This window comes from Phyllopteryx taeniolatus, chromosome 7, assembly GCF_024500385.1.
Source record: "Phyllopteryx taeniolatus isolate TA_2022b chromosome 7, UOR_Ptae_1.2, whole genome shotgun sequence".
In the NCBI taxonomy this organism is placed as follows: Eukaryota; Metazoa; Chordata; class Actinopteri; order Syngnathiformes; family Syngnathidae; genus Phyllopteryx; species Phyllopteryx taeniolatus.
In genome coordinates, this window is record NC_084508.1 from 18,949,622 (window position 1) to 18,975,312 (window position 25,691).

The 25,691-nt window shown below is 38.3% G+C and overlaps 1 protein-coding gene across 12 annotated transcripts in view; it reads left to right on the forward strand.

Moving 5' to 3' along the window:
* Positions 1–25,691, forward strand: part of ptprsa (protein tyrosine phosphatase receptor type Sa) — a 295,610-nt gene that overhangs the window by 190,017 nt on the left and 79,902 nt on the right. For 10 of the 12 annotated variants that reach the window (XM_061778230.1, XM_061778234.1, XM_061778233.1 and 7 more), the window contains 4 exons: positions 1,690–1,878; positions 14,470–14,580; positions 24,104–24,373; positions 24,551–25,132. In XM_061778230.1, coding sequence (XP_061634214.1) covers positions 1,690–1,878; positions 14,470–14,580; positions 24,104–24,373; positions 24,551–25,132 — 1,152 coding nt within the window. Of the gene's footprint in view, positions 1–1,689; positions 1,879–14,469; positions 14,581–14,614; positions 16,605–24,103; positions 24,374–24,550; positions 25,133–25,691 lie in introns of those variants that run through there. The other 2 variants (XM_061778242.1, XM_061778239.1) reach the window with 2 other exon arrangements.

Here is a 25,691-nt window from a genome sequence, read left to right on the forward strand (position 1 = left end):
TTGAGACATAAAGACATTGAGAAAAACAGTCACTGAGCAATAAAGGGTTGCTAGTTATCTGGTAATGCTGGTAAAATTTCTTAATTACATTTTTTTTTTTTTGACAATTGTGCCAAAAAGATGCAGAGTCCTCTAGCACTTAGAACAGTTCGAATGACTAATCTCGCAATAGTCCGGTGCAATGACCATTGTGCAAAGGGCGCCGAGACTTCAAGGAGTGTATGCAGTTTAAAGTGACGACTAGTGCGATAATCTGGGAAATTGTTGATTGTGCAAATGTTGCAGATACTCCTCAATCAGTGTGCAAATGGGGCAGGTGCTACTCTGGCATGAGTGGCCAGTATTGGTCAACAACAGATATGCAAATAGTGCAGCGTGGCGAGACTACTACAGTGAGTGCACGAGTAGTATATAATTGGCCCGACAAAAATGTGACAACAAACTCAGACAAAAGAAATTGGCAGCATGTTGCAATGGAATTGTAAGTTAGCTGTTTAAGACGTTGATTGCAAGAGGGAAGAAGCTGTTGGAATGTCTGCTAGTTCTAGTTTGCATTGATCGGTAGCGCCGACCTGAGGGAAGGAGCCGGTGACCGGGATGTGGAGGGAACGCTGACCTGAAGTCCACGAACAGGATCCTCGCGTAGGTCCCTGCACTGTCGAGGTGATCTAGGATGAAGTGCAATCCCATGTTGACTGCATCATCCGCAGACCTGTTTGTTCGGTAGGGAAACTGCAGGGGGTCAAGCAGGGGACCTGTGACGCTCTTGAGGTGGTCCACCACAAGACGTTCAAAGGACTTCATGACCACAGATGTCAGGGTGACAGGCCTGTAGTCATTCAGACCTTGTAGTTTTCATGGAGAATACTACACTCTCTCATCCGTTAATAGTGAAGTAATTGCCCAATCATGCATGATTATCAGCTGGAGGGATAAAGATTGAAAATAAACCTGCTGAGTGCCATAACTCTTGTATGTGATGAATGAGGTAAGTGTGAGATCTTACCCATGAACACAAGTCTTTCACCTTTTATGTCAGAATGAACACTGAGATATTGAATGCAAGTATTTTAAAATATTTTTCATTGACCTTTCATATAACTGTCATTTGATTCAGTAATCACTGTTTTGCATGGCTTTTTTTCGTGCGTTACATTGTGTCCTTGTCAGATCTCGTGTTGACATTTACAAAGGTTTTCACAGGATGTAGCTATTCTCAGTATCACAAAGGTGACAATGTTTCCCCGAGAGTATTGGATAGGGTATCCAAAACTTAGAGCTTATGTTAGCTAATTTTCTGACAAAACAAAATCTCCCTTACTATATCTAAGAATGTATTTTTGCAAAGGTCGGACTGAAATGGCTTACGGTGTATAGTTACATAGTGTGCTCTGTGACTGACAAGCAACCATTTGTGGGCCTTTCGGCCGAAGTAATCTGGGTTAGGCTCCAGTTTGACTTTATTTATCTCTATGATTCTCACCATAAATTGTATACTTACTGTATGTAGTTTTCTTTTAGTTCAAAATGTCACTGTGTCTTTCAAATACATCTTGTAGTGTCCTTTTTAACACTAGAAATTGTAAAATGTAACTGTATTTAAAATAAAACTTGCTGCAATGCTTTCTGTGTGTATCTGTGATGATGATGATGATGATGATGATCATGATGTCCCTCTTCATTGTACAGAGGACCTACTTCCTCCTGGCTTCCCTCACATTGACATGGGCCCTCAATTGAAAGTAGTGGAGCGCACTCGGACAGCAACGATGCTCTGTGCAGCCAGTGGTAATCCTGACCCAGAAATCACCTGGTATAAAGACTTCCTGCCCATTGACCCTAGTGCAAGTAATGGGCGAATCAAACAGCTACGCTCAGGTAAGGAAAGGCTATGAATGTTAATATTAGTTCTCCTACTGCCAACATAACTTTTTTTTTTTTTTTTTTTTAACTTCCAAAGTTGGTTTAACAATAGACTGAAATGTTGTCTTATGGTTAAGAAAATACTTTTGGTGATGCCTGTAATGTATGAAACAGACTTTATAAGCATGGCTCATTATACAGTATACAGAATGTATTGAAAGCTCAGTCTATTAAAGAATGAATGAGGTCAAATAATTAGTACCACCTCAGAAGTACAGGATGTCATAGTCAGTGAAAGCCACATTAAAGTTGTACTGGGACAACTCAGTGGTGGATATGTTTGCATCTTGTTCCCATTGATTAAACCCCACTGAGAGGCCCACTAAAGCAAAGTCTAATTAAGTGCAAACTCTGAAGTGGCCGTGGGCGACCAGGAGTAGATATTTTAGGTCAATGATTTGTCATCATTGGAAAAATCCAATTACTCTTATGTGATCTGTTACTGCAAATGTAAATCAGGGTGGACGTTACTAAATCGTCTTGCAATTGAGTCCGTGTTCCATTTTTGGCTCTCATGTGGAGTAGACTCAAAATAATTGATTGTTCATCTCATTATTTATGCCAAGCCATGTAAAATCAATTGACAGCTCCTAAACACGGTTTTAATTTAGGATAGTTCACATATTTTAAATGTTGATGCACTTTTACTTTCCATTTTTACACCTAAATTTCTATGTAGCGTTTCTGTATGTGTGAACAGGAGCCTGGGTGATGCAGAGAAATGTAGTAAGAATATTCTGTTTGTTTGTCTTTGTTTTTTTGTTTGTTTTTAGAAGTCAGGTGAATCGATTGATGTATCAGGGTGTTATGTAGCTTCAGAGAGGGAACTTGCAATCGAGTGCTCCGACTTAAGTCTGAGAACACATAGTCTCATGAAAAAGGAGTTACAAAATTTGTGTACACTTTTTTTTCTGTCCACACCATCTGCTCTTACAATATTTAGGCTTCTAACGACATCAGTAAATTGAAGTTCTTGATATAGTCATTGTTTCTCACCACTATTTAGCATTAGTGCAATCAATTCTATTGACTACAATTAGTTACCCTATGAAACATTTCTCTTTAAGTAGTAATAAGTAAGTTTTTATGATTTCAAATTGTGCTGTGTGTAGGGATGTGTGCTCATTAGCTCTAACCATAACCTTTGAGAAGTTATTGCAAGTCTTGGTGAGTACAACCATTGAATTAATAGATTACAATATATTTTACAAAGGAATTATATTTTATTATGAATTCATTTAGTTCTACATAATTTCATTGACTGGGTTACTAATGTCATGCGGATATATTGTTTTGAATTGAGTAATTGTATGGCTACACATGGATGAAAACATATTTACATATAGTAACATACTATTCATACAGTTACACTATTTGTGTTTTTTAAGAAAAACTTTAAAATGATAAATATCAATGCTTGTTTACTTGGCTTAATTGTCAACACTTCTCTCCGTGTTTAAACCACTGTCAGTGTTGCTGTCTGCTATCTGATGTAACTTCTCTATCACCATTCTTGTGATTCTCCTTCAATAGCATTTGTATGTCTTGTCTAATTGAAGGATTTTTTTTTTCCTCTGTGTGCTTTGTCTATAATTGTGTGTGAAACTAAGACATGTCACAATGCAGACTGCAGGTTGTTCTACACATTCAATTTAAGACCAAAGTATGTGGTAACTAAAGATAAAAAGTCCTCTTACATTTAACTTAAAACTTAAAATGCCTTCCAACAGACACATCAATTAGTACTGATCACAATTGTAGAATACAGAAAAAAATATACTTAATTTGTTAATAATCACTTTGGGACCTTTTAAATTATAATACTTAGTAACAAAAATATTTGGAAATTACGACACTACCCAAGATAAAACTTCTGCACTTTAAAATTATTCTTAAGTGGCAGTTACCTGGAACCTCACCCTAAAATCACCTATGTTGTTCTTCCTCTTTCTTCTATATACTTTCATCTTGCTTTGTGATTTTCAGAAACCTTTGGTAAGTGTTCATCTGAGTCAAGTAAGCTCATCCACTCTCCTTCAAGCAGATGGCATATTTAAATTCTTGTCCAATATGCATGCGTCCCTTGCTCCCACCTGTTCCTTACCCCTTTTCCTCCACTTGTTTAGTTATTCCTACCACCACCAACTTCAAGCAATACCATTATGTTAAAGTTTTTGAAGGAATTTTTGATTTTCCTGTTAAATCGAATATAGTATTCCATCTTAAGGAAAGTGACATAATTTAACTACTGTATAAGTTTCTTTAACAAGGTTAACCTATAGAAAGGCTGTGGCTGATTTACTTTTGCTGATCACATGGTCCAAATTTTAGACTTACCAAATCCTCTACCTTGTTGTTGCAAGACACTAGCCATATTACATGTGGATACACAAGTTGTGATTTTTGTATTCTGGAGGGATAAATTTAGTCCCCACTTTTTGTGCTCACACATTCATATAGTGGAAACTCATTTTTCTCAACAGTACTGGCCAAAAAGGTTTGAGAATGTTGAGCAGTTGAAAGTACTGATAAGGTTTGGAAAATCATGAGTCCTATCAAGAGGACGGTTTTTGACTTTATCCTAATAACGAGTTTACTAATAGCAGTGCTCTACTTTTTATATGACATTGTGAACAATGCTTTTCAAAACAGCCTCTATTGCAGTTTATCTGTTTACTTGTTAGCTGCAGGCAAAACCTAAAGCCTTGCTGGTTAAATCCTTGATTTCAATTTGTCATGGTAAAAATAGTGTTCAGGGGAAGACAATCGAGGTAGGGGATATGTTGGGAGACCAGAATTCTGGTTGGCAAACATACTCAGCCTCCTGCTGGAGTAAATTAATGACATCCTCACTACTTGGTTTTGAAATACAATTTAGAAAGTCACAGAAAACAACAGCAACAACAAAACAAAACAAAAGAAAATTTAAAAGTACAGAGCCGGATTGATGCCCTCCACAAAAGCTGTCTGATGTTCTCGACCACATTGCGTTGCCAGGGCAGTGATCATTTTTTGTGGTTCCCCCAAGGAGTTCCAGTGTTATGGAGGGGGCTTGTCATTTCTCGCAGTGTACTTCGCCTGCAAACATCATGCTCTCACTGCCCTTATCAGGTTGAATGTCTCAATGGTAGGGGAGGCCACAATTACTTAATGTTCTCTAAAGTGGAAGATCACTGTCCCAAAAGCCCTTGTTGTAAATTCAATCATGCTGGGATAAATCTCTGAAATATGCAAGATCATTAATATTTGCTGGTATCTTAATATCCAGAACATCTGAGGGAGATGAGGTGGTTAACCAGACACCCTATGAACAGTCAACTCAAGTCAGACAAAATTGACCAATGGGACAATCTGTCTTCCTTGTATACAGATGGACAACATCTCAGGCCAGCACCTGGACTACAGCCTTGAATTATATTTCTAATATATGTAGATGGCTATTTAGCGAAACATCTGGGGTGATCAGTGGAGTAAATAGTGCCACGGCTGATACCAGTCGCTTGTTGAGGTGTATTTAGGTCATTGTCAATTAAGATGATCAAAGCTTAGAAAGGGGAAGGCTTATGGCCATTAACTTGTATGGCTGTAATACAGGTGGATTTGTTATTGTAGGCCCATCTGTCTGGTCAGATCTTTGTTTTGTTTTGTTTTTTTAATCCCTACTTGATCATTTTTTATTGAAAGTCAGAAGAGATGTCATTGATCAATAACATATCTATTTATCACGACTGGCTTTAAACTGAAGTACCTTTAACGTTTAATCATTTAACCTGTTCAGTTTCTCCTCTCTATCTCCATCCCATTTTGTCAGGTTGTAAGTAGGCCCATATGCGATCTCTACAAACCTGCTTTATTAACCATAACCTGACCCCAACCTTTTCCTAACAGTTCCCTTCACCTCACCCAACCTTTAACGAGTAACATCCTTAACTTCCTGACTAAAATTTCATATTTGCTGAAGCCAAATAAGTTAACCGCTTCCTGCAGCCTCTAATAAAATGCTAACACCGTAACAATATCACCCTCTTGGAGCCCTAATGTCCTCTGTATTGTGATTAACCTTATGTGCCTTCTAAAGCAGTCGCCAAAATCAATTACATGAGGCCACTTTTTTACTGCTTGAATTGACTTTGTGTATTCTCTCTCTGTGTGTGTGTGTGTGTGTATATATATATATATATATATATATATATATTATATTTATATGAAATATAGTGAACCCCTGTTTATTGTGTGGGGTACGTTCCAAACCCATCTGTATTAGGTGAACATTTTGAATGATAGAGATTTTATGAAAACATTTTAATATAATTTTAATTACTCCCCCAAATATTTAAACCTCTTCAAAGACACAACATTATTAAAACATGTTATTATTCCTGAGTGACTATTCCTGAGTGCCTATTCTCACTCTCACTCACACGGTTCTCCAATTAAGAGGCAAAGTGTTCTAGACTGTACAATGTAATATATAATGTGAAACCCCATAAAAGGGCTAGTGAAAATAGCGAAAAAGCATAATGTTACAATAAGTATAAACTTTCATACAACTGCTACTTTAACACACACATGCACGCACACACACATACAATCAGAGCATACAACAGTACTCACAGGCATATATTCTGTCTGCTCTGTGGGTACTACGAAAATGAAAACGGAAAAATGTGGTACTGTATTACACTGGAAGGGCATCTTATTCTTGCTCTGAATTACAGTAGACGTCAGTGCTGCCCGACATGTTGCGGCACAACGTGGCAAACATCATCAAACAAATATAGAAATATCAGACAGATATAACCCAACTGAACTTAAAATGCTGTTTTTAAATGGTGATTTCATTTATTAAGGAAAAGGGTGAGAGAGAAAGAGTTAGGGTTAGGCAAAGCGCCACCCAGGCTACAACAGTAGAACTGCAGGGCAGCTCATGACAACATTTTCCTTCAGAATTTTCTGTTAAAGAGCAGAATTCATGGTTCCATCAATCACAGCAAGTTGTCCAGACCCTGAAGGCGCGAAGCAGCCCAACACCATCACACTACCACCACCATTTTTGACTGTTGGTATGATGTTCTTTTTGAAATGCTGTGCTGCATTAACGCCAGATGTAGCAAGACGCACACCTTCCAAAAAGCTCAACTTTCATCTCGTCAGTCCATGTAATATTTGCCCAAAAGTCTTGGGAATCATTCAGATGTTTTATTTATTTATTTATTTTGCAAAAGTGAGTATAAGCGGTAAAGAAAATGGATGATTGGAAGATGAGCCTTTGTGTTCTTTTTGGTCCGCAGTGGTTTTTGCCTTGCTGTTGCCATTTTTGCCCAGTCTCTTCGTTATTGTTGTGTCATGAACACTGACTTTAACTGAGGCAAGGGAGTTTTGCAGTCCTTTAGAAGTTGTCCTGATATCCTTTGTGGTCTCCTGGATGAGTCATTGCTGTTCACATGTGGTAATCTTTGTAGGCCGGCCACTCCTGGGAAGTTTCACCACTGTTCCATCTTTTCTCGATGTGGGTAAAATGGGTCTCCCTATGGTTCGCTGGAATCCTAAAGCTTTAGAAATGGCTTTTGTAACCCTTTCCAGACTGAGAGACTTTATTTCTCAACTGTTCTTGAATTTCTTTGGATCGTGTCATTTTGTTCAAGCTTTTTAGATCTTTTGTCTGACTTGATTTTGTCAGGACATATTCTGTTTAAGTGATTCCTTGATTGAACAGGTCTGGCGGTAAACAGGCTTGGGTGTGATCAGTGAAAATTAACCAAAAATTGTGATTAGCCACAATTAATTCATGAGTTAACAAGGGGGGTAAGTACTTTTTCACACAGGGCCAGGTAACTTTGAATCGTTTTTTTTTTTTTGCTTAATGAATAAAATCACGATTTTAAAACACCATTTTAAATTCACGGGTTATATTTAAATAACATTTACATTTATTTGATGATCTTAGGCATTAAAGTGGGGAAACTATGCAAAAATAGCTGACTTTGCTGTGTACTGTAAAAATCAAAGAAACCCAATGATTAAAAAAACAAAACATCAATGACAAACCGCAATATATGGCAGGGGATCACTAATACATACAGACATATATATATATATATATATATATATATATATATATATATATATATATATATATATATAGACACACATTACAAATCAGGCAGATCTTAGACTTAACTTAATGCTTGCCTCCTATCTGCTGGTATCACATACAACCCAAGAGTCCAACCCCTGTGCTTTCTTCTTGTCATTGTCAAACTCCTACTGTAAAGAGATAAGAGCGAGCACTTTGTACCCATGTGTCTTTTCAACTAAAGCAAATGGAAGGGAGTGGAACTCTGAAAAAGGCATAGTTCCTAACAAGAGATAAGCTGAAGGGCAAAAAAAATTGTTATAGTAAGAAATATGTTAAAAACAAGTTTGACAACAGTTTTGCTATGGGCAGAAGAGCAGTTTAATGCAGCGCATGCCAGAGTGAGGGGGTTTTGAGTTAATCTCGGTCCCCTACAATTCATGGCTCTGCCTGCAAGGGATGCATTTTACATCGAAACAACAACTCACAGCTACATTTTAAAAAGCCCATCAGTGAGTGGATAGATAAGCTGGGTATTTTATTGTCCCTAATGGGATATTTGGCCTGCAGTCAAGCTTGTAACACAATAGACTTACAATAAACAAAGAATAGGCAAGCACACAGTGTAAGAGAAATGAAACAATGGGAAAAGCCAGGAGACAAAATGACCCAGCAGGAGTGGTGAAGCTAGCGATTAAGTGTCTATCTATAACACTTAAGGAGAATAGAAGAAAAAACAACTTCAAGGTGTTTGATTTAGCATGTGGTTGCCAGAAGGTAGTCTGGACTAGATCAGTGCAGACTACATTATCGCCTCCGTAGGTTTGGAATGTAGATACCCAGCATTTTATGGAGACACCAATTACTGCTACTCAAGGTAGTTCGGCTTGGAAATGGTTTATGACACTGGAGCAGACTATGTTGGCGTAAGGTCATGCCCTAGCAATGCATAATCACCCATGTTTGCAGCCAGTACTAAATAAATGCCAAAACCCACCAATGATGCTTTGAGTTTTTGCTGTTAGTATGGACCGTAAGGCCTTGTCAGGAATAGAAAATTGAGTACCTCAGCTGTAGAATTCCCTTGTTATAGCAGCAGTGGGAGAGATTATTTCATTTCTGCATTCCTATAAAAAGGCCCTCTTCCTAAACCCTTACAAGGGTTATAATCCAGTTCGAATGATCCACTCCCTAAACCAAACATAACTATAACTACCACTAACCTATAACTAAATCTTTGTTGTGTCTTCATTTTTGTGTCTCCTCCAGAGGGTACCCCGATTCGAGGTAAGACATTTAACCATCACAATGAAAAAATATAAATATAACCTAAAATACCTTAATCTCATAACTATAAGTAGACACCTCAACACCATCTTTATGACTAAATAGGGTGATAATTCTGTTGGTTCCCCCATATTATTATGAAGAAAAAATAACATTAATATTGCTGTGTTATCAATGTTTGTATTTTGTGTGATGTCTGTGTTAAACATTTCACCAATGTTGTTCCACCTCTGTCTTTTGTCTTCCGTACATTTTCATATTGTTGGGGGGAAAAAAGCAGTTAAAATTGTATTTCCAGTGGTTGTTGGATTGTTGATGTTTAGGTGGGGAAATGGGCAAGGAGGTCTTCTCAGACCCAGCTAATGAATACTGTAATATGCCAAGCTTTGTGACCCCTTTTTTTCCGCATATTCTCCGTTTTTGATATCCTTCTCATCGTTCTGGTCTCCACTAGAGCCGAGAAACACTCATGTAATGTTAATAAGCAAGTTGCATTTCAGAAATTTGCATTTATTCCCCCGTCTGTGACAGAGCTTCTTACAAAGATGAACCTAGCGATGCTTGTGGAGGCTATGCCTGGTGTTTAAAAAGAAGCTGTAAATGGTTCATTTTTTTGGTCTTATGTGAGAGGGTGGAAATCAAAGCAGAAAATGAAATGATGGTGAGAATCTAAATGTTTTTTTTAAATAATGTTACATTAACTTATTTTCCGCCGGTGTTTTACTGTGATTAAATATGTTTATTAAATTTAATTAAATGATTTTGCTTCATTAATCAGGTAAGTATGCAAAGTTCCTTTCACGAAGGGTGTAGGATACATTGACAGGTCATAACATTATGACCACTTGCAAAATCACTTGAGATGCAATGCAAATTCTGTATCAAAATTTTTTTACAAAGATGCTAGTGTTCAATTTTGTCATCATCAGAGAGCTAATAACTGAATAGTTTGTTAATATTGTGGTTGTAATTTGCAGTGTAGAAATTTGCATTGCTATTTTTCACCACTGCATACTACCTCGGCCGTAATCAAAAGATTATTAAATGAATAACTCTCTTACTGTGTCAATCAAAACAGCACATTATTATCCGTGTAAAGGCAGACTTTTTGATGCAACTCTTGTATCAAGTGGTCATAAGGTTGTGATTGGCCAGTGTATATGTTACCGGTGACCCTTAAACCTTTCACATGATACAAACAATGTCTTGAAACTTAATCTGAAGTCCATTCTGACCCTTTTTTCCATTAAATCCTTACGTGAATCAAGGCTAACCCAGCCAAGTCTGTAATAGCTTTAGTGTTTACAGATGTAGTGTACATATGTGGAGTCTTTATAAATAAACCCAGAGGCAAAATGTATTTAAAGTAAAATGAATGAAAACAAATCCATTCCCCCTCAAACAAAGCAACACTAAGACCTAAGTGAAAGGTGGGAAACTGGAATAGTTGCACTCCCTACCTGTGTCAACACTGATTTCATGAGTGCCACCAGGTGGGCACAGACAACAATGGCATCACACATTGGCCTCACACTGGTTTGGCTACAATGCAATGACCTTGGGGTGGTGGCAGAGTGACAACCCTAACATGGACAGTAGAAAGAAGTGCAGGTCCTGCTGCCTGGTGGTTACATGAGTGTCTTCCCTGCCGTGTTATTTTAAAAAAGAAAGATCTCAACAGAAATCTGAATTTGTCTGATCTTTGTCCAGGTAGCCTTTTGCCTTATCAACCACATTATGCACATTTGTGAAAATATTCAGGAGAAGTGAATTCCACTCTAATCTTTGAGGAATGTGAACTAAATAGTGCAGCTGGGATAGGCTCCAAGCCCATCTTATGACATTGAACAGGACAAACCTGTGTCTAACTCTTCTTTTCAAAATATTCATACAATATCCTATATGTTTACAGCTGCATAATAAATTACACTCCTATGTCCATCTTTGGAACAAAATTGCTGTATTCGAAAGCTATGAGTGTTTGTCCACTTGGTTAAAGTTGGTTTTGAATCAAATTTGTCTTGCGATGCACTGAGTAGAGTTTGCGTGAGAAGGTAGAGAGGAAATGGGGAGAACAGAATGCCTCTGGCAAGCCTGACTGGCCTCAGAGCAAGAATTAGGGAGTGAGACGGGGCCAGTTATTTTGTTGATTGCCTACAGAAATCAATCAAGGCTTGCTGGAGCACACTAATTGAATTACACAATTGGGTCTGTTAGAGGGGGTTACAATTGGCATGGCTGCTGCAAAATAGTGAAAGGGTGGACAGACCACAACTTGGAGGACTTTAATCAATTAATTTCTCATGCCTCAACTCATCCTTCTATTTTTCTTCTCTTGTCTTGTCTTTTCTGTTTTTGTCCTCAATCTTTTCATTGTTTGTGTGTCTTTTATTCTCATTAATAAAACTCTTGCTGGATCCTCTTCCTGTAGGCATTCAGTGCTTACAGTTTGTGGTCTAGTTTAATGTCTCGTAACTTCTCCTACCACTGAACATACAAGCCAATTTCTACCAAGTAGCACAGTACAGTTCAAATTACCACAGCAGTTTGGATTGGTGCACTGACAAACAGCAGGATATGATGGCACGGTGGTGCATTTTTTAAATGGAACAATCATAGAAATGTATACCCATGCCCAGCGAAGGGGTACTGCGAAGTGGGACTGTTAGTGAGATATTGATTATTTTGGATCCCTTTTGGCACTTTGCAAGTTTACATACAGGAGGTGCTGAGTTATGTTATGAATAAAATGCACACTGCACTGAATTTAACCTATTCCTACCACTTGGTGGAAAATAGCAAGAGAGATGAAATGTGAAACTGAAATGTGTTAGCACCAAGCCTTGCAACAATTGCCTCTAAAAAACGTCCAACTCTCCATTTTACTCCCCTCTTTCCAATTGAGTGGTCCTCAATAGACCGACCTTTGGTAATGCACCCCTGTTGAGCAGGGTTGCTCTCACTGCATGGAAAATTATTCCAGACCTCTATGGCCATTTCTGCCTTTTAATTTAAACTGATGATGCGTGCCTGGTGGATGACAGTTGGATAAATACGGCGAGTGGAAGATGTGTGTGTATGTGTGCGTGTGTGTGTGTGTTGGTGGATTGGATGGGTTCACTGAATGTCAGAATAATTGACAAAGTAGTATCATAGGGGAGGCGTCAGTTAGACGGGTCAAAATCCAGATGTCAGTGGCTGAGGCTCGGCGAGGGACTTGTTGCATACTAGTTATGTTTTCACCAAATGTTAGCATGTATAAGTAAGTTTTAAGTTGAGACTTAAACATTTTTACATAGGTAGCCGTTCTAATTTTCGCGGTTAGGCAATACCAGAGTACTGGAGCCGAAATAGAGAGTGCTCTTGAACCTGCTAACTTCTCTTAAAGTCACCAAAAGACCAGCATGTTGTCAGGGTCAGGCTCGGGATGGAAAATAAGGTACCACTAGATCAGCAAGCTAGGAAGGTGCTAAGCGTAGTGTTTTATGAGTAAGTACATCTCAGGTGGACCAGAAGCCTATGCAAGTTTGGTAAATGGACTACACTTATATAGCGCTTTATCTACACCATCACTGTGCCCAAAGCGCTTTACAAAGCCGCACATTCACCCACTCACACACACATTCAAACACCAATGGGCGACTGCTGCCATGCAAGGCGCTGCCAGGCCCACGGGGAGCAAATTAGGGTTCAGTGTCTTGCCCAAGGACACTTCGACATGCAGACAGTCGTAGCCGGGATTCGAATATATATATATTATTATTATTATTTATTTTTTCTTTCTACATACTGGTGTATTAACCATTATGTAAAATTGAAATTGATTTGGGTAGTTACCATTGCTCTTAATTTTGGGTAGCTGTGGCATAAACTGTACAATGGGCGCTGGTCTAATAAATTTGTTAAGCATTGTGCAACAGAATATCAAACAATCGGAGGGTTCCCGTGGAATACATTTTGGATTCTGTGACCATGCATTTTTAAGTATTCATTTTTTTTTTAAATAAATGTTTCCTTTTGATAATACTACTAGCTACAATTTATTTTGTTGGAAATTTGCCACATGAAGGAGGTGGGCATCTATGAAGATGTACAATTTGACGTTGATCTACATTTGCTCGGCCTAGTTTTGACTGTAAAAGAAATGGGAAGGAGCTCCTCAGATACAGTGTATTACATAGTAATCAGGGTGGTGGCTCGTACATTGATGATTCTTGGATCAACACAAATGATCTACGTTGCAGCATTCGTCAGGGAAGCCTGGGCTGCAATCTGTTTGCTGAACCAGCCAGAAGCACTAATGATATCATCAGGACATGCCGTCAACTGTGCTCTAATGCAGAATGATGTGATGCCCGTTGTTTCACCTCCCCCTCCACACACTCCCTCTTTCATGTTGTACCTAAGTATTAGATGGAGTTCATTTGCATATTGAAGGGATAGAATCTTTAATCAGATGAGCGATAACTGGCTCGTTATCAAACAAATCCGCTGGGGATATTGCACTACTTAAAATGTAGAGATTTTTTAAGTCACCGATGGGTTACATATTAAAGAGAATCTAGCTTTGTTGTTGTTAGAATATCAATACATAGTTGCCGCATTTGTAGGTTGTAATTATAAAAATTGTACAATTGCAAAGCAGAAAGTCAATTATATCGTTGTAAAATAGAAACAAGTTTCCCATTTCTCTAGTTGAGAGTCACCTTCGTGTTATGTGAAAATGTTTTGTTTGATCCCTTTTAGTTTACACTACCATCTCTACACCCTTGCCCAATAGCTTTCTTTACATTTGCATTATGACTTTGTCCTTTTTGTGGATTTTCTTTTCTAAGCGATCAAACATCCTAGATGAGTCGCATCTAACTGCTACCAACAAATTTAGTGTGACTGATTCAGTCCGCTGTTTTATTTATTAAATGTGTTCCCTTTTTATCTGTGTATAGCCGATGCTTGAGGGGAACGCGGTTTGTCATGGTGAACTGCATTAGCACTGCAGAGAGAAGCACATCTCGATGAAATAGTCCAGAGTATTCCAAGACAGACCCTGTTTAGAGAACTTTCTAACTTCTTCATACATTGTTAAAATAATCAACTAATCATGACCCTCCCTCCTTTTTCTCTTCCTCTGTCTGTCTCTTCCTTTCATTCTGCTTGTTTTTGCTGGATATTGTTGTTTCCAGGTGCCTTGCAGATCGAGAACAGCGAGGAGACGGACCAAGGAAAGTACGAGTGTGTGGCGTCTAATTTGGAAGGCGTCCGCTACTCGTCCCCTGCTAACCTTTATGTGCGAGGTAGGGAGAACACCAGTCTCAGACTAAAAAAGTAAAATGTCTGCACAATCCACTTTTAGTGTCATTACTGTTGAGCTTAACAAATGGTAATTGCTTCCTTTCTAGCTCTAGCTCTGTTTTATCCAACTTGTATAAATATTTTAGCACTGATAATATTGCCTGCCCATTATGTAAATGATTGTGCACTAAAAATTCAATTGTAACATATACAGTCATTTGACCAACTGATGTTCTTCTGTTATGATGTAACACTTCATTTTGTGTCTTCCAATGCCATGCCCAACTCGCTTGGAAGGAAATGCGTAGCGCAAGAAGCCGTATGTCTTTGCTTTATCGGTTGTCAGACACCCCTTAACTATAATTGTGCACCCAAACAAATGTTCGCGCCTCCATTGAACATGTGGAAGTTGCTAAGTTTTTTGTTATTTTCAGGTACTGGAGCACAACGGTGAGTCTGGATTTTGATTGAGTCAGGAGGGTTTAGACGCCACCAGTCAAAATCTAAAACGAAAATGACAGTTCAAAGAGTGAGCAGCACTGTTACGGTATATAAAATATGGTATCATCTTCAGGAGCATAATTCCATAAAATTCTCTAATTCTGCTACGTTATATAATCTTTACGTGATAGTACATCCAGTAGTCCTTTTGGTCAGCAGAGCTATGGAAAACAATCAGTCACAGAGGACACAGGTCATATGGACAAAAGCCATCATTCTACCACTAATGCAAAAAGACAATGAATCCCTGTTTAGTGGAGTTTAATAAATTGAAACAGATGCACTTTCATCATGTATTATTTATATGGCACATATTAAATAAAGATGCCTTGGTGTCTACTCAGTTTGTTCTTTCTGCTGTGTACCAAATAACTTTGTTCCCAATAAATAATTCAATAGTCTGACACTATAAATTGGGTCAGGACTGTTATTTGTACTTACTATTGCTATTGTATCATCACAAGTCGCAAATGGTTAAATGAGATAGCCAGCATTCCTGCAGTGTACGGTGCTGTAACACTCAGAGTAGTTTATGCACTTAATGACAAATTACAGTCCAAAGCTATACAGGAAATATTACATAATAGTAATGGGAACACTTGGTACACCCCTGGGATTTATTAGAAGATTCCTTGATTTGGAGACCAAAAAAGTAGCTTTCATTTAACAATTCATGCAGTTTTCAGTAACAATGGCTCCATCAGCATGGCTTTAGTTAAAAAGAGTCCACAACGGTCATAATTATTCAGGTACCCTCTCACTGCTGTATGTAATACACTTGAATGGTGTCAACCTTTTGTCTGTTTTCAGTTAAATTTTGTCAATCAATTCTGATACGTGATGTTGACAGTGTTTTTTTTTCTTCACAAATTGCACCTGAGATTAGCAGCTGTAGTAGACATACATTTTGAAGGATAAAACAGAAGTCCTAAAATTATTATCGTACAGCAATTATTTTCAACTGTGTTAAATACAAACCTGTAACGATGGTGCAACGGATTCCTTGCAAAACATCAAGTCTTGAACTGCAGCTTCTAACTTCAGCCCAAATGTCTATTTTCTTTTCTATCGCTCATTAGTTTTACCTTATTTTGTCTTTATTTAACTTCCTTCTTTAACAAAAGCAAAATCAGCATCAGTGGAGCCTCTCCATGTGGCCATAAGTATCTTTTTAAACTTTGAATTATGATACGCATGACCTTGACTTTTGTGGTGCCTCACCACTTTTTTTCTTACCGGCGGGCGACGTTGATTGATCTTGATTGTTTTGCTTTATTTATTTAATATGACATTTATACAAGGGGTGGGCAGGCAAGTGTTCTTTCAAAATGGGTGTCACCAGTAGCAGGGACAGTGAGGGGGGGAAAAAAGAGGGAAAAGGGATTTAAGCAAAGGGAAATGTAGCTGCAGCTAAACACCTTGAGGTGGCTTTTTTTACTCTCTCTGTGTTTCCCCTATTTTTCTCTTCTCCTCATGTCATTGTGTTCTGCATCAACCCCTTTACATCCCTCAGAGCTTCGAGAAGGTTGGTGTGTTTTTTCTTTTTACTTTTTTTAACCCACAATTGAGAAAAAAAATCTAAATGTTCAAAAAAATCTAGCTGGATTTGCCTATTACATAGCTCGATTCATTTCTAAATTAAATAAATGATAATCCAGTAAACCCAAACTGCTAAATTATTTTGAAAGACATTTTTTTTTTTTTTATTTCAAAGGAAGAAATGATGAAATCAAACCTGAATAGTTCAGGTTTTGCTAATTTACTTTTATGTTTGCATTGTGGGGCCTTTTCTGGTTTTGCATCCTCTGGTATTGCTTCTGCTCCAAAAGGCTTTCTTGCATGTGTTGTCATGGAAACCCAGTACGTGGAAATAGCAGGACATGCTGCACGATGGAAGAATGTAACTGAGCTTGCATGCCTCTCCAAAACTCCTTTGGCCGTATTGGTCTTTTCTTTATGCTTTCTGTGTTCTGTTCCATTTTATCCTTTCCTTGGTTTTTCTAAGTCTTCTTCCAAACAATCCGTTTTGGCTTACCCTTGGTTCTCGTATTTGTTTTAAATTGTGATTATGGTGTGTATGTCTGTTTTCTTTATTTTCAGTTGTATTTCATAACGTCATTTTCAGTTTAAAAAAATAAAATAAAATATATATTTATATATATGTCTGTTTATTTCTGGTTTCTTTGTTTGACTGATTTGTGTTTCCTTTTCCAAATGATGCTGCTCTGCTTCTTGACTCTTGAAATGCATATGGAAATGCGGAATGAAAGTGTGTATACAGCGAGCGTTTCTGTCATCTTGTTTAAATTGATCAATTTCTGAAGAAAATTGTGACCTGAGTGGGCTTCATGATGATTGCAATTAAAGAGGCCATCATGTTGATCAATAACAATATTACTTTGAAATCATCGTTGAACATAGATGGAATCCAAATAGTGTTTTTTTAAATGTATTTTTCTAATTGTTACAACTAATTGTCATTGTTTAAATTAATTATGTTTTGGTTCTTCAGTAAAAGTGTGTGTCTGTGCGTTTCTTTGACTTTGTGAAAATTGTAACATACAAACAACAATGTTATCAAAACTCTCACACAGAGCTGAAAAAATTACTGAAACCACTTTAATATGCACACTGGGCAAGTACCACCCATCCTTTATGTGTATTTAGGTTCGGATTTTGAGTTTTTGGAGTAATGCCTTTCCGCTGATCAACATAAATGTACACTTCAGTAGAGACACATGATCAGCTTGTTATTGAGCTGGACACATGCAACAACAAACGTTTTTCCTGGAGTTAATGTCTGAAATGTGACTGACTGACACTTATGCATGCCCCACTTTTTTTTTCTGTATTTCTTTGGGAGAGACTGCAGTTGTTATTTCTAAGTTTGAAGAAAGTTTGAGACTAATTTTCAAAAGTTTGCGTTTTCAGCAGCCAAGACAACATTTTTATCAGTTTTGTTAAAAGCACTCACGTAAATGTTAGGTTTCAAACATGAATAGATGGACATGTCTAATATCTAAACTAGAATAGAATAAGAAACCATTCTGTTTGTATTAATGCTGTAATTTGACATTGATGATGAAATGGAATTTGATGCCAGCTAACCTTATCTAGCACTTAACCTACTGCAGTTACAGTACTTCCCATATATGTCGACTCTCATTTTGCCTGTGCTACGCTGGCACCCTAGTGCGTTCCGGTTTGCACCTACCTTTCAGATCAATCAATTTATCAAAACTTTGTGTCTTTAAATAGATGCAGTATTTAAAGACACACAATCAGCAATTCGTCTCAGGTTTGATAAATAACATCGGTTGTGCTAAATTCAACTATTTGCTTAAACTCTGCCACAATATTGCCCGTTTGGCTGATGAATTCCTGGGTGTTTCCATATCTGCTTGCGTGAGCAATCGAATTTGCACCCGTTTTTGCATGCGCAAACCTTTAGTAAATCAGGGCTTAGGAAATCAAAGTCTTCTGATTCTGGTCATTAAGGACTGGAACTAGATGCACTACAGGCCTTGAAAAGTAAATTTATATGCTCAACTTTTGAATAACTGAATCCTGACATTAGGTGACATCATTTATACCTGTATGTGACCACTCCCTAATTTAGCAGTTATTCCTGAGTTTCAATTCAAACACTTCTTGCTACCAAATGACTGAGAAGACTTGTTTGTTTATGATCAGTTAAGCCTATATTGAAGGCTTACCAGGAAATAGTGAAGCCTGACAAAATCCCACTCCAAAAATAGAGGATAACGAAAAACTAGTGACATGTAGACACTATGACTTTTAAGTCAGAATGATAACACTGATGCAGAAAGACTGTGCTGTTATGTATGCATGTGCATGCCTGCCCTCCTCTAATGATAAATGCCTGGTTCTCAATGTGCTTGCACGTCTAGCTATGTGTCTGTGTGTGACGTTGGGAAAGAAAGCTAGATTACACCTTAGGTTCTCACTGACCAATTAAACAAAAGCCTGCCTTTTCTAGTAGATGTTTGTAGCCAACCCTCATAAACTCCTATTTATTAAAAACAAAGTTTTATTATTTTACCAATATATGAATGACGACACACAATGAAGGCATAACCACATGGGGACACAGTTGAATGAAAACTGGCAGCTTTTTGAAAAATAAATTGTAAAATAAATTTTATAAACTACAAATCTCCTATAATTGGATGCCCCTACAATGATTCCTGTCACATTTCTTTTGGTAATAATTTCCATTTTGATGAAGTGCTGCCTATAGACCCTCTTTAGCATCAGGACAGCCAAGGTATTAATACAGGCTGACCCCTGCAACTTCTATGTAAATGTTGTAGACTTCAACCAGAAAGCATAACAAAAGGTCTCCATATGATGCCTGTGTCTCCAGGCAGCAAGAGGGTGTAATCTCAGCTTCAAGGTGACACTAAAGGCTGCACATTATTTTGGCTTCCCCCTTCATTTTAGGGCGGCGAAACCTGCCCTACCAAAATGGCCAATAATGTCCACCTCTGTTTTTTTTTTTTTTAATTATTATTATTATTTTGGCACAAATCCCTCCACAACACCACCCACTTTTATACATAGTGCAGTACTCTGGCGTTCTCTCTCGACTGCTTTTCACCTCGTTCACTGTAAGTCTATTTGTCTTTCTCTCCACATTGGGGCTTGAAACAAGATAATGTATCCAAATAGAGCTATATGTATATTTTATGTTCCTCGCATTTCCAAATGGGCCGGCTGGGCTCTGTAAATGAGTGGTCTGTCCATGCAAATTTCCTCCTAATTTCCTGTTTTGCACTACAGTTTAGAGAGGAAAGCATAGGCCCATTCTTAAAAGACACGCACACACACATTTAAATATACATATATGTACATTTATATAATATACATACGTAAATCCCAGGACCATCCCATGCAGACTGTCAGGTACCAGCCACCGCCAAAGATAAAACCCTTTAGCTTGTGTCCACCTTACAATATAATTCAGTTCAGTACAGCACAGATTTATTTGTGTTTTTATTGTCTAAACAAATTGCTGATAGGTACCAAGACATTTTTCTCACTCAATTTATTACATTATTTATTATAATACCTGCAGTACCAAGACACTTTTCTCACTCAATTTATTACATTATTTATTATAATACCTGCAACACTGATACAGTACGGTAGTGGTGAGGAAGCATTTCAGTGTTGCACTTTTGTTCAACAGTGAATAATCTTCTGACAATGGGAACGGACGAGGAAGAGCACAGATCCACCATTTTAAAACACAAAGTGGATTCAGAAAAAGAGACAAGTCTTAGCTCTTTGTTTTGATTTGTTTTGGATTTTTTTTTTTTTTTTCTTCTTCAAAACAAGACAAATCAGGAAACACAAACCCAGGGATCAGTGTTTTAGCCTTGGCATACTGAACTGAACTGTACCTCTCAAGGTGGAAACATGGATTTTAACTTGGTGGATGATGTTTATCTCTCCAATGTTGATTCATATTCATGTAGCAATAGCTTTGAGACAGCCTCATTCACTTAGCAGCTCCCAGTCCATTTGACTGACCTGAGCCCCTGGGAGAGAAGAGCATGATCAGACACATTTGATCTAGCATGTCCGCAGAAAACAGATTTGTCCTATGCTTTTCTTAGAATTGGAGACCAAATTAATAGAAACGCAAAACCTAGCTGGGGAAAAAATAAACATTAAATAGTATTGCTGCATTACTCTACTATGCACAGGTGCATTTCAGTACTCTCTGTGGAACTGTGCAGAATTAGTTCTTGTTGTGGATTTGTTCATTTTACTTTGTCACCCATCATTTGTCAGTGTGTCTGGAATATTCCTGTATTTGGGTACTGATGGCATGCTTGAAAGGGCTTGGTGTGACATTTTTGGATTGTACTAAGTTCTCTGGTGTTAGCCCAAGTGGATGGGGGCACACCTGTATGTCACTCTTGCCACACCCATGCATGTCTGTGTGATGAATGGGCTGCCCTTTCACCTTTGTTTTAAAGGCATTGTTTTTGACAAATTTGATTGTAAAGTTACTGCAGAATGCTGCCAACATATGGTGGTTTTATGTTGAACTAAGTTCACCCAACTCAATTTATTTAATTATTTATTATTTAAGTTTATGAAATCAATTTTAACTAAATAAAAGTAAAAATGATTGTACTGTATGTCCCAGTGCTTAGGTTCTTACACTGTGAAATACATATTTTTGTAACTTTTTTTCAAACTCTAAACCTAAAGCCTTTTTTAAAATTTTGTATACAACAAATGGGCATTTCCTCAAAGGTAATGCCTAAATTTCATTATTATGAAGTAGTGCAATGAGTGCTTTAATACAGAACAGAGAATAAAATGAAAATTTAGTGGACTAAGGTGTTTAATCAGCGATTCTATAACTCAGTTAATTTAATTACTTTTGTGTTTTACTTAAAGCACAAATTATGTTTTAGCATGTTGATTATTAAAAGCCTGTTCAAATCCCTAAGACATTGTCACCATCATTTTAAAAATGAACAAACCTAAAGATGAAATGCTCATTTTAGTACAAAACAGTTCCCAATGTCTGTACCATGCGCTGTTTGAGATTAGTCAAAATGCCCCAATCAGTCATCATGAACTCCATAGTTTTAAACGCAATCTTAAATGGCCTTAATAGGCCATTTAATCGCCATAGCCAAATCAGAACCCCCCGCACGCACACTGCACAGACAAACACCCCAAGAGTTCCCAAGTTGCATTTGCACGCTCAGGTGCTATGTTTAAGGCTGTCCTCTTGTAGTTAACTCTTGCTTTGAAGCCCCAATGTGTGAGACCTTCAAACCCTCTTTGAGCCATGGTCTGTCTTTTGCTTTGGTTTGGAATCACAGTCTCCTTATTCTATCTCCCTACTTATGCCCTCTTCCTCCCTCCCTTTCTATGATAACCCTACCCTAACCCTATGCGTATTGTACAGTATGTTGATATGTCCACTGGTCTATCTGCTTGTCAACCTCTGTCTTTTTGTGTGCTGTTTTGTCTGTCTGTCTCAGCTTTTTCATTTAGTTCATCATTTTTTACTCTTACATTTGTACAAATTTTCTTCACTCTCTTTGACCTTCTTTGCATCCCAACAAACATGTTGACATAAAATAGTATGAAGGTTGCCAACTTTAGAATTACAGCATCACTATCTGTATTTGTAAGTTTCATTTTGAATTTGAATCCGAAATTAGTTAGCTTTCTCTTCAAATCCTCTTAAAATATTAATTCAGTGATGTACCAAAAATGAACTCTCTCTGGCTAAAGAGAATGGGCTACGGAACCACCTGGCATGTGCAAAGATAATCCTCCCATGTGTTCAAATATTCTAGGAAAGGTACTCACAGTACTGACTTGGACCTTTTATAGAGCAATGTGTGAACAGTAGTTAAGCAATTATCTCACCCCATCACTAGTTTCTCACCCTGTGTTAATTACTGTAAAAAGAGAAAGCCATGCTTGGTATAAACTCTGTGCTCCCTTATTTACGTTCCCTTTTCTGTGTCCCTATCTGTCAAGTGCTTATTGGGATGCCTATCATGCACACCATTTAGATTGTTCTACTCTAATAACACAAAAATACAAACCGTATATGTACTTATATACACCTACACAGTGCATTTTGTATCAGATGCATCAGAGGTCATCCTTCATTAACTTGTTGTTTCCTCATTTCAACTCCTCTCCCTTTGAGTTATACTTTTTTCTTTCTGTTCTCATTCTGCCCTTCTTCGTCAACATTTCCCTTCTTTCAACTTTCTCCCTCCCTCTCTGGATTTCTACTCCCTGTGGATCCAGTTTTGTTTCTTGACTCCAACACTGTGTCAGAGTGTAGAATTTCTTGCCACAACAACTCGAGTTGTTTTATACGTACTTGTTGCACACACCTTGTTACTCTTCTTATTTTGTGTTTAACTGGGACTGCGATGTGACAATGTGCCACCATCACATCCAGTCACATTAGCTGATGAAAAAAGTTTACACACTATCGAAGTGGGTTACCCCCCCAACCCCCCCACCCCTTACCCTTCTCCAAACCTCCCCACTCTTTTCTTCTGTTAACTCTTTGCTCCTCTGTTCCCCTCTGTTCTATCCACTTCTCTAATGCTTTATCCTCTATCTTGTATTTTCTTTGCTCTCCAATCGTCTTTTGTCTGGGCATGCTAGCGACCCTTCAGTTATATTCCTCTATGCATTTTATCTCAATTTTTATATCTGATTTTGTTATCATTTATCCTTAATTTACCTCAATCTATTTATGCATGCTGTCTGTGAAACTGATAGCTGCATCTATCAATGGAACCGTGTCAGATCTTAATAAGGCTTTGTCCAGTGGATCTACCCTAAACCACAAAAATCTGATTAAAGTTTCTCATCTTTAAGGTTTCTAATTAGATTAGGTGACGAGTGAAAATCAGTGCTAGAATATGTTTAGATTCCTAGACCCCAGTAACCGTACACTTCCTGTGCTATGGGAGAAGCCTCTAATGGCTGACTTCCTCTGTGGCATGAGTGCCTGAGTGGACAGGAAGTACCAGGTTGCCATGTTGGCCTTATGGGATAGTACTATTACAAGGCCTATTTCTTCACACGTTGATAGGCTGTGATCAGGTTATGCTGTAGTTGATTATGTACCGCAGTTCAGCTCCAGAGATGAGAAACTCGTAATAGATTTTTGTGTCTATAATTGTGCTGTGATGGGTCAAATATTGGTCAATGGAACCTTGTTGCTATGAATCGTTGCTTTCTTGTTAATCTATATTGTTGTTGAAGCAGTTCTGTTAGTTTAGTTCCTTTCCTATTATTTGTATATTTTTAAGTTTTTGAAGTCTTTTTTATTTTATTTTGTGTTTTGTTCCCATTACAATGTTAAACTTTTTTTGTGTTAAGTACCTCTACGAAAAGGGTCCATTTTCATCGACCTATGTTGTTACTTCTCTTTCTCTTTTGACTCTCTTTGCCCTCTTTGTCATCCTCTCCCCTCCTCATGCCTTCTCCCAGTCCGACGGGTGCCTCCTCGCTTCTCCATTCCACCAACGAGTCAAGAAATTATGCCTGGTGGGAGTGTGAACATAACATGTGTGGCAGTGGGGTCCCCGATGCCTTACGTCAAGTGGATGTTGAATTCAGAGGACTTGACGCCAGAGGATGAGATGCCTGTGGGTAGGAATGTTCTTGAACTGAGCGGCGTCCGTGAGTCAGCCAACTACACCTGTGTGGCCATGAGCAGCCTTGGTATCATTGAAGCTGTGGCACAGATCACTGTCAAATGTAAGAGATAACACTCATTGAGAAGGGAACCTCTGAGGTTTATGAACATTGTCTAGCAAAATGCACTTTTATGGGTTAGATTTTATAATTCTCCTCTGGTATCTCAATAATTAACCATGTTCCTAGGAAGGTTTTCTCTTTAATCACTAACAGCCTTTTGTCCTTTCGCCATAACAGCTCTTCCGAAGCCTCCAGGTACTCCTGTGGTTACTGAAACCACGGCCACTAGTGTGACTATCACCTGGGACTCTGGCAACCCTGACCCAGTAACTTACTATATCATCCAGTATCGTGCTAAGTCCCCAGAAAGCAAGTATGAGACAGTGGACGACATCACCACTACACGTTATAGCATTGGTGGCCTCTACCCCAACACAGAGTATGAAATTCGAGTCTCAGCCGTCAACACAATTGGTCAAGGGCCTCCCAGTGAACCTGTGGAAACCAGAACTGGCGAACAAGCACCTGCCAGTCCACCTCGTAACATTCAGGCCCAGATTATATCCCAAAACACCATGATGGTACGCTGGGAAGATCCAGAGGAACCAAATGGGCAGATTAAGGGCTATCGGGTTTATTACACCATGGATGACTCCCAGCCTATGAGCCTCTGGCAGATTCATAATGTCCAGGACAGCATTATCACCACAATTCAGAGCCTGGTTCCTCAAGAGACCTATGCCATCAAAGTCCTAGCGTTTACCTCAGTAGGTGATGGGCCTTTCTCAGAGCCAATCCACGTGAAAGTGCTGCAAGGAGGTAAGAAAATAAGGCTTGAATTTTACTAGGTGGGCGACTGTGGTTGGGAAACTGCTGTTCTTTTTTACACTACCTTGTGTTCGGGTATTTTTAGGACCCCTTTAATGATGCAGAATTACTCTTGCAATTACATCATCAGCAGGGTAAATCTCACTTGTCTCACGACACTGAACCCAGCACTTTCCCGATTAGTGGGTGAACTATCCAGCACTTGGTAATTCTGCTTCACAATGATAGAAGGAGCCGACATCGACTGAACATTGGTCCATTTACCTAATACAACTACCGTATTTTCACGATCATAGGGCGCACTGTATTAAAAGGTGCAGTCTCAGTTACGGGGTCTATTTCTGTATTTAACACATACATAAGGCGCACCGTATTACTGGGCGCAGGCATGTTAAAACATATGCTATCTTAAAATATACGGTAGCATGCATGCACGCTAAAACAATGTTTTTAAAAAGACAGCGGGAGCTAAACTGAGTTCGGTTGTACTTTATTGAAGTATTTAACAATGTACTCACGTTATTTTTTTATCAATTCTCATCCACAAATC